The 15,009-nt window shown below is 48.6% G+C and overlaps 1 protein-coding gene across 1 annotated transcript; it reads left to right on the forward strand.

Moving 5' to 3' along the window:
- The first annotated feature begins 2,409 nt into the window (after nt 1–2,409).
- Nucleotides 2,410–6,503, forward strand: HSBP1 (heat shock factor binding protein 1). The gene is made up of 4 exons (XM_078879522.1): nt 2,410–2,562; nt 3,778–3,844; nt 4,263–4,360; nt 4,542–6,503. Exons 1-4 carry the CDS (start codon nt 2,518–2,520, stop codon nt 4,551–4,553), a joined length of 222 nt encoding a protein of 73 aa, XP_078735648.1. The 5' UTR covers nt 2,410–2,517; the 3' UTR covers nt 4,554–6,503.
- Nucleotides 6,504–15,009: the final 8,506 nt, after the last annotated feature.

A 15,009-nucleotide genomic window follows, 5' to 3' on the forward strand; every position in this document is an offset into this window, starting at 1 on the left:
CCATTGCTGTTCGTGGCTACTGTTGGAAAGGAATGTAATAAATAAGCCCGTGCGTACTTCGGGGTTTCTTATTCTCGAAACTTTGTGACCGCCGCCTCGTGTGCGTGTAATGTAGAAGCTATACTGGAATTGGTGTAAAACATTTTAAAAGTTGTTTTTGTGTCAATGAACGCCTCGTGGCTGAAACCATTTGACAATCTTGAGCCAAGCTTCTTCCCCGCGGCATTTTTTTGCGTTCTCTTGGTTTCAACGTCACGCCCTGCGAGGAGTGGCAACGTGTTCTCTGGACGGGTCGGGGCAGCGTTCCTGCGCATGGACCCCACGTGCCCTGTCAGACTGGGCCGGTCCAAGCACCGCATTCCTGGCCAGATTCAGAATATTGATACTGGAGGAATCCGATGAGCAAGAAAGATATTTTTGTGCACAGATGTTTTGCAAAGTTTAACATAGCTCTGCTGCCACTGTGTGCCAGCGTCATTATATCCGCAAATTTCTAAATTGCCATTACAACACAGAAATTATTAACTGCTTTGCTTTACCAAGCCATTACTGGAACACGAACGCGCGCGTGCGGACCGGTGGCGAGTCGCATTGGGCCGCACGGCGACATCCACAACGAGGGCGGGGAGGGGTCCCTTGAGATGAGATGACGTGATGCCGAGGCGCGTTTGAGGTGGCGAGCCATGTAAGCGAGTGCCCAATGAATGCAAATATCCGGTGACAGGCGGGGGGGGGGCTGTGTTGGCAGTGCTGCTTCCGCACTCGCACAATAAACAATACGACCTGTCGGCAACTCTCCGTGTCATTCCGAAGGTGCGCACAAAAAGAGCAACTTGCTCAAATGTTATAAAATGTATTTCGAGTTTTGGTCTTATTTTTCAGGAAAACAACGCGGCGAGTTCGTTTCGTTTCCAACGCATTTTGCTGAAACATAGAGAAGGCAATCGCTGCCTCGTTTTATAGCCGGGAATGTTACCTGCGAAGTTCCGTTCTCCGCCAGCTGTTTGATGACTGCGTGCTTTTGGTTAACTTTGCAGCAACAACAACAACGTCACAAGCATCTGCTGTCTGTGTCACCAATGGCAGATGGATCGTACATTCATAACGAGTACAAGTGTGTAAGAAGGTGATCGTTAAAAAAAAAAGTATCGTCACTCTTAAACCTACACAAGAGCCGTGTAAATATGCAAACTGCCTCATTACAGAAAGTGTTTTGCTTATTTTTAGCATAAGTGTACAGTTTTACAATTATATACATTGTCTAAATATATTTCTAAACTATCGACTGCCTTCTGCGATGGAATTAGACCGAACCCCCTTTTACAAAACGTGGTATGGTTTCCCCAAGGCTGCTGTGCTGCAGTTGGGCGAAACCATTTCTTGTACAGGGGTGGGTCTCAATTCTCTCGGCAAGTGTTGCGTTTGCTCTAGAAATGTATGCTGTCGCTTGCGAAAAGCGTAAACCATGGACCGTTCCAAAAGAGGCACATGAGAGTGGGAACCCCCATTAGAGAAGTGGTACATTACACGAATCGTTCCCACATTTGTGAGCCTTCGAGTCGTCTGTAGCCCCAGTCATGAATGGATCGTCATGGACACAGGACATGCACGTGGCTGGGGAAAGCAACGTGCTCGGACGCCTCCACTTGGCCATGGCATTGTGATGCTTCACGTGTGTTTAAAATAAAGATCGGCGTTTCAGAACCAGCTAAAGGTCAACGTTATTTGTGCACCACTGCGAACGCACCAAATAACTGGTTTAGTACACATGTACTCCATTGCACCTGGAGGCAGTACAGCAAACAGTGTTGCTCACATGATGATGTGAGCAAAGTGTACCCACCTACTCAAATACCCACCCACAAACTCGCCTATCAACTCACCAACTCATATATCCACCCATAACTCCTCCACCCACGTATTCATCTATCCTTTCACTAACTCACCCATCAACTCACCCATCAACCAACTCATCCATCCACCCCATCAACCAACTCATCTATCCACCCTTCCAGCTGATCCACCCACCAGCAAGATGGTAAACGAGCAATTGAAAAGTGGGGGGGGGAAACCACTTGGCACCGAATCATCTCTTAATAGTCGCTCTCATTTGCCACACGAGACCACCACCGTCAACATCACCAACAACAACGCTCATCCACCAACTCGCCCCCAACAAATACCGGACATCCGTGAAAAATAACTTCACAGATCATCGTGCTGTGTGTGTGTATAGATATTCAAATCCACATCACCGGCACGCGGTCGCGTCTACCACGGCGCGCTCATTGGCCAAGGGGCTCGCGAGCCGCGAGCCGCACGACGTGGCGCGCGATTGGTTGGAACGTGGCGCGTGAGCAGCTCGACGGACCAATCGGGACGCGAGGGAACGAGCGCCTCCTTGTGGGCGCGCCCGGCCTAGGAAGTTGTTCGGCGGCGGCGGCGGCATCGGTGGCGGCATCCCCCTGAGACTCATCGAACCGCGAGCGCCTTGAAGCCGCCAAACCCGAGGAGCGGATGGCCGACACCGATTCTAAGTCGGTGCAAGAAGTCGCCACTGTCGTAAGAGCGCTCGCGTTGCCGCTCGTTGTTGTTTTCTCGAAGCAACGAAGCTTTGTTCGGAGTTCAAAGTTCCGTGTTGCGGCCTAGTCGTTGTCGGTGTACCCCTACCCCCCCGTCTTGCCTGGCGCTGCGTGCCCGGGGGCCCCGCGCTCGGCTCGGCTGCCTCTGCTAGCCCTTCCTGCTTCGTTATCGATCCTATTAATACGATTTTAATGTGTGTCATGTTATTGTCGACGTACGTTTGTGTTTAATACTGAGTAAAGAATTCGTAAAAATGACGTTATATGTGAAAGTGTTGGCATTGGTTAAAAGTGAAGGGGACAGTGAATGGTGATACAGCGATGATGTCATGGGGACTTATCGCAAAATGAAGGTCTAAGTAGCGATGTGGCTACTGCGTTCGTACTAATACGGTACTAACACAATAACAATCACTGTAGTAACTCGAATACGGGGATGTGAACAAGTTATGGACGAAGACGTTGGGGTTGATTTGCTGAAGGCATCGGCCTTTGCGATACTTTTCGCGAAATCGCCACTGAATTTACTCCGATTTCCGCGGGGCCCGCAGCGAAATGAGTAAAACTAAAACACCCCCTGAGTGCTGCTCTCATAACTCGTGGCGATGCCATGCAGCTGGTCACACGACTCTCCCCTTCAACCCACACTGACCAGCACGGTGAAGTATGGCCAAACAACCCTCCCTGCCCGACACGCTGTGGAGAGGCCTCTAGTCTAGCAGTGGATTGACAGAGAGTGGTGGCGTCTTGGCAGCACGAGACGTTTACATATGTAAAAAAATTGTGTGTTTCACAACAAAAACAATGATCGATAACAACGGGTTACTTTGGGTTGCTGTTTCTAGGACGCGTGTTGGTACGCGCAGTTGCTTAGCAGCAACTAAGTCCTCTACACCAGCGCTGAAAGTTCACGAGGGGTAGGTAGGGGGGGGGGCATTGTAATGCATTTCGCCTTTTCATCTGTTCAAAACCATGGAGCAAAAAACACAAATTTATCTCGGCACTCGTGACGTGTCGTCACGTGCAATGCGGTTTAGAACCACTGATTATCAACTGATCTTTGTCAATCCTCCGCAGCGAGAACGCCTCCAACACCACGTGTGTCAGTCATGGAAGCTCTTTGAGCCTGGTCCCGGTTGGCCAGCAACACACATTGCAGACGCTGACGCCCTAAATTCTGGAATTTTTGTTTCAGGTGGAGAACCTCTTGCAGCAAATGCAGGAGAAGTTTCAGGCCATGTCGGATCAAATCCTCGGCAGGAATATCCTTCATGTGGAAGTGTTTGCTTCTTTAGAGGCGGCAGAAATGTCTCCTTTAGACAAATATGTTGTCTGCCTCGTGATCGTCGTCATCATCACACTCATCAATTCCAAGCAGAAATCATTGTTTATCTTGTAGTTAGGTCCCTACATCGTGTCCCGTGCTGTCCTGTATTAGTTGAAAGCTTCTTTAATGATAAAAAAACATACATAATTGGTTTTGTCTGTCACACACGAGGAATGCTTCTGTTGTGATTGAATTTTACGTGGGAGTTCTGAACCATGGCAGCGTATACATCTTATACAATTGGGCCTGACCGCACAGTCCTACGATTCGAGCTGTCAGGTCCATGCACGAGTGCGTGCGTGTGAGCAGTTGCTGTGACCGTGTCCTTCCTTAACCGCGGCGCTCGCGCTCACTCGACGAAATGAACTCGCGGATCGACGACCTGGAGAAGAACGTGGCGGAGCTGATGACCCACGTGGATGGGGAGGAGGAAGGGGGCGTGGAAAACAAGGTGTGATGTCACGAGAAGTGGTGGCACGTCGCGTTACGATCGCATGTTTGAAGCAAGCGGTTTTAAAATTACACACGTAATATTTTAAATATATATGTTTAAGTTGTAAAAAAATAAATGCAAGTTTTTCTGTGTTTAGGTTTTTTTATGAGACCTTTTTCTGTCTTCCCCAAATCTGCAGGACCCAAATTAACGCGGTGCAGGTTTGCAGACCAACGTGCTGGTGTGTTGGCGGCGTTGGTGTATGCTGGGTGATCACACGCACGGTGGGGGACTGGGGGAGGGGTGGACTGCTGCATCGCTCTCAGCCGATAGAGAATCTCGTGGAGATCACCACGCTTGCCGCTTTGCAGCCCTCAAAAGTATTGTGAATTTCGCACACAACGGCAGCTTAGAAGCTCACGAAATCGGTCAATACTCAAAACATTATGGCCGGATAGGGAAAGCAACCACATCGGTTGTGAATTTGTTCCTCTTTACAACTAGCATAAACAGGTTCTTGCGCAGTGGCAGTCAGGATCTGGGTATGATGATTGTTCTACGTGAAATAGTTGTATTTATTTTTTACCTTCCAACTCTTACCAACGAGAGTGGAATGGTGCCGATCTCAGGTGGCAACCCCAAGGCATTTTTGGAAATTCCTCATTCAGCTCTGCATGGTCAATTTTCCAATAATTACTTCTGATTTGATCAACCTCAGAGATGAAGACGGACAGAGTCATTCCACAACGGGGATCTCAACTTGCAGCCACATACATTTTCCATGTTGAGGAGTCTCTTATATTTCTCCCTCGCGTTATCTCGGTTGTGCGAGCGGTGTCACGTCCACGAGACAGAAGGCCTGTGGGCACGGTGATGCAACGATTGCGCAAGAGCTACCTCCGAGATCCCTTCGGGGGCACCTTGATCCGCACAGTAGAGGGCAGCACTTTGCCAGCCACCGATTGGTAGCGTTCATTGCCCGACAAGCAAACCGACGTTTTTTTCATTCTTGCAGCTGGTATGTATCCAAATTATGTGCAGAACTAAATTTAGTCCTGTATATCATGGTGCATTTGTTGGTGACCTGGTTGAGACCATCAATTTCAGTACTACTTGAGAACCCGATTCAATCGCAGGTGGCTGCAACCTGGATTTGAACCCAAGTTTGTTCGTCAGCAGTGCTGATTCCGTGCTCTGACCTCTGAGCCACCGGGCCCACCTCCAAGCATTTTCTTATGTTTATATCGTGTTCGGCTGCATCTGGGATAACACCTCTGGTGAGGTTGTGGGCTGTGGACTCGGGGCTCACTGGTTCACTGAGCAGCGGCGTGCTTAGAATGTAGAGGAGCCGTGCGAATGGAATGTTATTTACAACGGAGTCGAGATTTTTAAATTCCAGAATTGTCTTGGCGATCCTGACAAATGTTTGCCATCTGCTGCGAAGCGGATGTTGCACGTCCCGTTTATGTCGGTCGTAAGACCACTTAAAATGAATTGGTCGATTCGTAAATAAACTTAGTTGCAGGCATTTATTTTGAAATAAACCCAATTGTGTTAGCTCCACGTGTTGCACATTCGTCAGTTATGCTCTGTGTCAAATCCCTACGGTCTTTACACCTCCGATTCGCACTGGATGCTACGTGCGGTGCGGAAGAAGCTCGACATACATCAGAGCAAGTTGGATTCCACACCGTTGCATGACCACAGATATAGACAGTTTAACACGTAGGCTTTTGCGACCAATATCATCCAGGATACAGGTTTTTTGGGTTAGATCGCGTAAGTATATAAATGTGTCGTTAAACCCGCCACCACCCGACAGCCTTCTAGTAAGGTTTGTCATGTAAACAGAATTGGCATGTTCTGTATACGTGACAAACCTTAATAATTGGCAGTGTCGGGTGGTGGCGAGTTTAATGACACATTTATTTCTACGCGATCTAACCCAAAAAAACCTGTGTTATGGGCAGTAATAGACGTGATCACACTTAGCTGACACTGGGGATGCCCTCAACAGACGATACAGAAGTCAATACTGTAAAAAACAATCACCATTATAAACGGGAATCGAACTCGCAACCTTTGAGGCTGACGGCACAATGTTGATGACCACAATGGACCCCTTTCCTTTCGCCACTATTAAACGAAGCCTTGCGCCAGTGTCTGCTTGTCGAGCCTTTGAACGTTACGGTTTTTTAAACACCAACATTTCACACAAATTGGGAGCATTGTTTTTATGTAAAGGTGTTGAGGTTTTGTTGAACAGGAATTCTCAAACCAGTTTTTATGCTGCAGATTCTCATGTTTAAACATGGCCACGTGTCGTGACGACCTGTTACATTTTTCACTGCAGAAGATTAGCAAGCGGAGCAGAGACGGGCATAGAGACTGGTGTTTGGGAAGTTCTCTTTTGGAATATGAATTTACAACAGTTAACTTGAGGATAGTATTTTTTTTGTACTGTAATGCTGTACGTTGTAAAGATTTTTTTGTTTAACTTTGGAAATAAATACACTAACAGCTCAATCTTGATTTGAAGCTTTCGTCACTGCAGGAATCCATACTCTTTGGTTCTTTTGGTAAAGTCACGTAGGTAGAAAAATAAAATAATCTATCACGACATTTCGATCGCAACACAAGCGGTAGTCAGGTGGGATTATTTTTTCTGCCTGAGGACAACCGCTTGTGTTGCGATCGAAACGTCGTGATAGATTATTTTTTATTTTATTTTTCTACCTACGTGACTTTACCGAAAGAACCAAAGAGTAACGGTAACAGCTAGTGGCAGTTCAGCTGCTTGCATTGTCAGCATGGGATGAGTGAATTAAAATCGTTGGCGTTCATGTTCAGTTTCGTTTTTAGTCCAATCCCTGCACTTCCGATAAGCACGGTCGGCAACGTACGGCGCGAAATAAGTTCTACGTATCATTTCCCGATTGACGTGTGTGATATGAGATGGGTGTTTTCGTCCTGTGCAAAATGTAAATGTTACGTTTTAAAACATAAGAGAGCCTTGTAGGTTTAAGATTATGTTTTGCACAGATTACGTGGGGTAACTTTTACATCAAGATCAGGAGACAGTGCGGCTCTGCATCAAAATATGGTGTGTTTATGTCATGGCCAGGGTTGACTTATTGTAATCATCCTCCCCCGTTGGGGTGTGTAAAATAGATACCACCACTTATTGGTTTTACACCACTTCGTGAGAGCAGTAAACACTCCATTGTCTTGTAGCGATACTAGACCCTGCCATGGCAATGGGGAATTCATTTTAACCAAATTCTCGCTCTGGAACTGTCAATGCGAAGGACACTGGGCAAGTGGTCACCAGACGTTTTTACTTTGGCGTTTTAACAAACATTTCACGAGAAATGTCAACCCTAAATCGCACAAACCGAACCCGCATCAAGCGAGGGGGCATTGCCGCCCTCGTTCCCGCAGAGGGCGCCAGATTACTGGCAACCCGACGAGAGCGCCACAGCAAAGGAGCCTCATGGCGGGACCCCGTGGTCCCGAATAAACGGAAGTCAAAATCGTAATTAATTAATTTCTGTTTGGCGACTCCGTCCCACCGCGCACATGAACGCCGCGACTCACCTGGCGCGGATCGTTCCGTTGTCGTGTCGTGTCCACCCGCAGCTGAACAAGCGAATGTGCTCCATGCTCGGGCATGGGCAGGATCACAAGTCTTATGCAAAGCGGCTCAAACTGCCTACACGACTTAAGTCCTTTATTTATCACAACGGTATTCATAATACAGTGAAATTGATCTCTTATCTTCATTATTATTTGTGACCTACCAATGTCTGCAGCCAGGATCAATCGATGACAATCCTATTACCTGCAGATATTTAACAGATATGCGTTGCATCGTTAATTCTTCCTGTTTGATAATACTTCTCTTGTCCGTATGCATCTGTGCAGATAGGTTTTTAGCGGTTAAGTCATAGTCCCCACATACCGCTCGTATCAATGCGGATAAGAGGAGTGGCGACCCACTACTCTGTAGAGTAACATTGGCATGAACGCTTGTTACAATATGAACAGCGCATTGAAAACGCGGACTATTTTATGTCCTGTTTACAAAGTGTGTTCACAAATCCACACTGAGACACACCATGATTGACAGAGGGGTGTAAATTATTTTTTCGACAGTGTATTTAAATAAAGGTACTGCAGGTAAGTCGTTTTCAGTTTTAAAGGCATAGTTTAACAAGACAACACTTGCTACCATCCTTCAAACCCATTGGTGAAAAAGAGCAAAGTTTTTGTTTACATTATACAGTATAATGTTTATGCGAGAGCCGGGGGGCTGCAAGACATGAGTACACCACAGGGACTCCTGCTTACGAACATTCGACTTGTGAACTTTCAAAGATACGAACAAACATGTCCGTATGTCATGTAGCTGCCACATGAAGAAGCAGTGGCATCTCTATTTGAAGAACATGAAGAACCAGTGGCATCTACAGGAGATTATACAACTTTTAAAGCCATTCGCCCGTGTTTAGTGCGCATGTAGAAAATGTTTGGAATCGACAGGAGTAAGTTCTCCTTACGAACAGATCGACTTACGAACAGACCTCTTGAACCAAACTCGTTCGTAAGTAGAGGAGTCCCTGTACTGAACTACTGCCTGTAGTGCAGAGTCCCAACTACATTTAAGTACAATGTGTGTGTGGCAAATCCGTAACCTCGCTATGCATACATCAGTATCTTATTATTGGTGATGACCAACATCCGGGAATGCATCGGAGTGATAAAAGAAAGACGAACCCACGCATTGGAGAACACACGCAGGTTAAAGACGCAGTTCAGATTATTCGGGAAATGTAAGTTGGCTTGAGCAGGACACGTGACTAAGAGGGGATGAGCACGTGGAGCAAAACGTCGGACATCGTGCCGAACAACCCGCGGTACGACCCGAAGAACACATTGCAGAGATGTACAGCACAACCGCGAATGCCTATGCCAGTAGAGAAATGACGTTTGTATTACCATGTGTTTGTTATCATATACACAACACGGTTATTTAAGTAATGTAGGGTCGGGTGGGGTAAGAGGCCCTGATGCCGGTGCTCACGCAGGCGATGCCATACGCCACGATCGGCTTGAGGTGCCAGGATTGGTGCCCCCGAAACGAGGCATCTGCTGTTGCCGTTCCTGCTGTCTGCAGCGCGACGGGCGAACCACGTGTGATGAGCGCCACGAGCCTTTGAAGCTTTTATTTTCTACCAGGTGAAGCTCTCAGCTGTTTGCCACCTGGCCGAACGTGATGATAGCTCACCACCGAAGTTACTGATGTCATCATTATCGCCACCACACGTGGACATCTATCGTAGCCACCGAGGCATTGTGACGCGTGTTGTTTCTCGACGTGGAGGAGGGAGGGAAACACTTCGGGACGACCACCACGGGGAGAGAGAAAACGCGCGGACTCCAAATATCGAGCAGGCATCGTCAGGGTCGGGGATCGAACCCATGGGCTGCATGGCAGGCGAGGAAGGTGACATCTCCTCGCCACCGCATCGACATCATCGTCATCCATGAAGGCCTTATTACCCCCCCCCCCCACAATCGGCCTCTTACCCCATCCTACGGTTGTCTTGCCACGAGTTTTCTCCAAGGCAGATCAAGCCCCAGTCACACACGAATGGCATGACATAGCGACTTGTAATGTTTCGTCTCGCGCAGGTAGCAATGACGATGAGGTTGGACACTGCTGTCAGTGAACGGTAACAGATTAGACGGCGTTGGCTACGTGGGACGGGGAGACCCAGACAGGGACATTGCAGAACGAGCTTATTAAACACCTGGGTTCAACTGCAAAATAACAATTCTCATGATCCATTTGTGATGAATTAAATGCGCACTTCGCCTTTTCTATTACGTGATTGGGTTTTCGGAGACAAATTCACGATTTGCACTCGGCCTTTCGAGAACATTGTTTGCAATGTACATGTTAAGTTATGTACATTGCAAATCGGAGATGCGTGTGATGATATGGGGAGCGGTGGTGTAGCGGTTCGCGCGCTGCGGTACATACCTGGCCATCCGAGTTCGATTCACGCTCACGACCAACACCGATGACGATTATCTGAATCAGCCCTGGGCCTCCCCTAGGTCGACTCAGCCTCAAATGAGTACCTGTTGCGGTGTGTAAACATCGCCACTGGGGAGACAAAGGCGGGAGGGCGTGGTGCTAGCCACCCACCCCCTCGTGTGCCGTGCCGGCCTTCATAGGTGCTCGCTAACAGCACTTGCCCCAGCAGTCTGTTAAGGCTACACGGGGCATCTTTGTCTTTGTGATGATGCGCGTGTGATGATGTTACCGAGGCGCGATGGTGCACGCGGAGACGCGGGTTTGATTCACTGCTCCGCTTCCGCGAGGTGTTATACCTCTCCAGATGTGATCAGTTTCAACCGCGCCTGCCAATTAGCCTCAAGCGGTCGCTTGCGCAATGTAACGATGATTGTGAACGTCTGGAAGGGCAGGATTCATTATTAATATATCGTTTCCACGGATGATGTGGTAACGCTGATATATAGCCGCCGGCTGCACGTACCTGCAGAACGTAACGATGCCGCATTGGCAGGCTACAGTGTATCGCGTGAGCGCAATTAGCTGCATGGCGAATGTACGGTACCAGATTTGCCTAATGTGCGATGTGTGCGTCATGTGCAATGCGTCACTTTGGAGATGCCACGTCGAGTTTGCACCCGTGCCAAAGACGCGTCTGGAATATGCATCCCTGCAAAAGCTGCTTCTATAGCAGCGACACGTTTTCAACATTACACTCAACGCGTTCGTCAAGAGCACCGTGTGGCCTCATGAGGGAACATACAATAGGCGACGTTTCGGGCAATTAACCTTTCCCACAGCACACACATTTAGAGAGGTCGTCCCTCTTTGTGTGTGTCTCTGACCCCTCTACTTTGGGTGACAATCTCCAGATACATTTTTTTGTAAAGTTGGCATCCGGCCTCTTACAAAATCGTGGCAGCAAGAAGGGCCTGGGTTCGATCCTTGGCCTGGGCAGGCGCTGTTCTGTATGACGTTTGTTCTCCCCTGTTCTGCGTTGCTTCTCCAGTTGCTCCTCGTAGCTAATAGCTAAATAAATAGATACACAGTAACGTGACAGTATACATATACAATGTAACCGGTATTGGCCGTGCATTTAAATGCTGAATAATTGCCTGCAAATGACTCAATTGGGATTTCACACGGCAGCAGCAACACCCCTCCCCCTCCTGCAACAAAAAACAACAATAACAACAACAACACTTGGCAGGTCACAACTGAAGAATCCTCGTGACTCAGAGAGGCTTCTCTGAGTAAAACCAGCGTAGCTATAACAATAATAATATAATCCCGGCGATGGGTTTGGTTTTCCCCCGGGCTGCTGAATTCTAGGCGCCACTCCAACTCTCGTCTTGGTAACCTGCCCTTTAAATATTTTAATGTTTTAGTTCATAAAAAATATTTACTTTGCATTCTACATTATTTACACAGCTCCAGTTCCCTGTTTCTCTACACGGATCTGCGCAATGCGGTGCGCCCATTAAAGCACGTGCCCCCCTTCGTAGTTGTATTTGCCTTTCCAAGGAGGATAAGCAATTCGAGCGAGAAATGTCCCTTGGCCAGTGGGTCTCATTGCTTCGTCTGCGACACCGTCTCTGGACAGACGTGGAATTTGCTGTTGCGTATTTGAGTGGGTTTGGTCCGAGGCAGAGTGTCGATCTTGAACAACGCGGACAAGACTAGAGCCGTGGCGAGAAACACCACGTTTCATTCTCCACCCCCCCTAGACAAACTCCTCCACATGCAGTGCCGGATGAAGCTAGTGCAGGGCCTCTAGGATATGTTATAAAACACACAAATATTCAAACACATTTTAAACTTGCATAGTTAAGTTATTGTATTTTTGCATTTGCTATGCAGCCAGATAATACGACAAATCGCTAACACCCGGTCGTTCGTAAAGTTGAAGGCGGTATCGTACTATAGTAATAGAGCAAGTGCAGAATCACTGAACCGGAATTGATAGCTTAAAAGCATTTAGCGCGGGGCCCTTGAAAGTAGCTACCAGATATGTGGTAGCTACCACATATGTAGTAGCCGCTGTCGCTACGAGGATAATCCGCCAGTGCTCACGTTTCGTTCGTCACAGCCGTTGCACCTCCGAGCCTCCACCCCGAGAGAGCCGCTACCGCCTGCCGGTTCTCGCGGCGACAATCCGGACTACGCATTTCGACGCTACGGGTCCGCCCCTCGCTGTCGAGCCGTTTGCCCCGCCTCTGCAATTCGTAGAGCGCATCGGCAGCTGACCTTTACGGTTCATTTTCCCTTTTACATTTCATAATAGCGCCGTCAAACGTTTCCCCGAGCGGTTAACGCTTCCGCAAAGGTCAACAAAGCAATCCCATTGCCCTGTGACCTTGCGATGTGCATTCTGGTTGTAATAAGCCCGCGGCTTGGCCAACATTTGGTATTTTATGCAGCAATGCAAGGCGCGGCATGAAAAACCCAAATACAGTCTCTATATATACACCCTTTGTATAGTCTCTTATATATACACACACACACACTCTGTAGTTTCTTTATACATACACACACTCTGTCGTCTCTTTATACCGGAGGAATCCGATGAGCTATGAAGCTCTTTCTCACAGATGTCCAGCAGTCTTATAGATTGTTGGGCCACGTGGTGTTAGCGAGCACCTGTGAAGGCCGTCAGGGGGCACGTGGTGGTGATGATGTGGCCATCATCACCACCACGCGTTTCGGTGCTCCAACACCCGCCCCTTGTCAACGGTTCCACGGCGTCTCCAACAGACGTCCTCTTCACACTGCGTCTTCGTGGAGCACGGAGACGCAGAGTGAAGAACCTTGGTGACAGTCGATGTTCGTACAGGCAACTGTTTTGAGACTACATGTCCTCCCAAACAAACCGTCCATGTTACCTTTCCAGCAGGAGGTCGGGACTTGAATTAGTTTCTTGTCTCGAGCATCTGCGTGCGTCCGACTCGCGCTCTGCAGCTCCGCAACAACGCGTCCCAGATTTGCCAGTAGAAAAATATGCTAATTGTTTTTTTACCCTTTTTATCTGGCAACAAAATTGACACCTTTTTTTAAGGAAAGCTGTCTCGGGTGTGGACCATTCAACTTCAAGGACAGTGCATACATTATCAGAGTTATGTTTTTTGTTTGCATTACGACTGCAGGTATTGTCGTCTATGCAAACATGACTCCTTGTAAAAAGGTGTCAGTTTTGTTGCCAGATAAAAAGGGTAAAAAACCAATTATCAACGCGTCCCAGCTTCATTGGTGGGCGATGGCACGAGACGACACACGTGAACCCTGCTCACATGATGGCCTTTCACCGCGTGACTACAGGGACACACACACGCGCCTCTTCGACGTTCAACTTGTCCCGACGATTTATTGAATTCACTGCGCCCACACGTATCCCTCTTGCAGCTGACGTGTGCGCTCTTACTTCCTTCCTCCCCTGTCATCCAAAACCAACTTCTCAACACGAGTGACATTGGCAGGAGCTGAAGCATCAGACGCCCGAGTACTTTATATCCTGATGGCAGCCACTCCGCCACTGCGTGAACGTTCCCCACCGTCATCGCTGTCACCAATTGGCAGCGTCACTCTTCGGGAGGCGGGGGCAAGGGGGGGGGGCAAGGCGGGGGGGGGGGGGCAATGGATTCCGTGTTGCCGTTGTGGTCCTCGCCAATTCCCGCGCTGCCCCTTTGGTTCTAGTCGATGTTCCATCCACCGGTGACCGAACGTCGTGAAGTCCATCTCTCAAACGCACACGCTAAATAACCAACCCCCACCCCTCCCCCCAACCAAATCAAATCTACACATTTTACTTATTAAAAGCCTCAGATGTCATTGTATGAACGTGTCGCTTTTCTCATGTGCAGTTGTGCAAGGGTGACGCCGTTCTTTATCACGTGCCACGTCTGCCATCTAGCGGCAAACTATGGGGATGCAACACAAACGGATCGCACGCGAATCAAGTGCCTGCTGGGTCGTGCCTGCTGGGTCGTGCCGCATGCACGAAGCATTCTTCTTCTTCTCGAATTGACAAACGTCGTCGTCAGCCATGGTCAACCCACTGCTAGATGAAGGCACCCTCTCAAGCCGCTGCCACTTCTCACGACCCCGTGATGCACACCAAACATAGGTTCTAGAAATATTGAAGGTGTATTTTGCCCTCATGTAGCACCCTAGTCACCTCGTGTGTGTGTGCCTATATGTAGTATAGAAACACTTGCAACATCGAGTAACACGCGCTCATAATTTGTGTGCGGTTCTGGCATCACTCACCACTTGGGAGACAAAGGCGGTCGGGCGTGGTGCTGGCCACCCACCCGCTCGTGTACCGTGCCGGCCTTCATAGGGAACAGCACTTGCCCCGCAAGTCTATTAAGGCTATACGGGGGGTCTTTGTATTTGTGTGTGAGCGGTGGCGTAGTGATTGGTGTACTGCGCTACGAACCCGACGGCCTGAGTTCGATTCCCGGCCAAGGCAAACATCAGTGACGAGTGATATCACAACTGGGTCCGGCTCTCCCGTAGGTCGACTCAGCCTGAAGTGAATACCTGACGCTGTGCGTAAACATCTGCACAAGGTAGACAAAGCGGCTGG

Source organism: Lampetra fluviatilis, chromosome 54 (assembly GCF_964198595.1).
Source record: "Lampetra fluviatilis chromosome 54, kcLamFluv1.1, whole genome shotgun sequence".
In the NCBI taxonomy this organism is placed as follows: Eukaryota; Metazoa; Chordata; class Hyperoartia; order Petromyzontiformes; family Petromyzontidae; genus Lampetra; species Lampetra fluviatilis.

Bases quoted from the DNA above. Each gene is read 5' to 3' on its own strand.
- HSBP1 (XM_078879522.1), top strand. From the start codon at position 2,518: ATGGCCGACACCGATTCTAAGTCGGTGCAAGAAGTCGCCACTGTC. The intron at 2,563-3,777 runs GTAAGAGCGCTC...TTTTTGTTTCAG, and splicing joins TGCAAGAAGTCGCCACTGTC to GTGGAGAACCTCTTGCAGCA. The intron at 3,845-4,262 runs ATATCCTTCATG...GCTCGCGCTCAC, and splicing joins GGATCAAATCCTCGGCAGGA to TCGACGAAATGAACTCGCGG.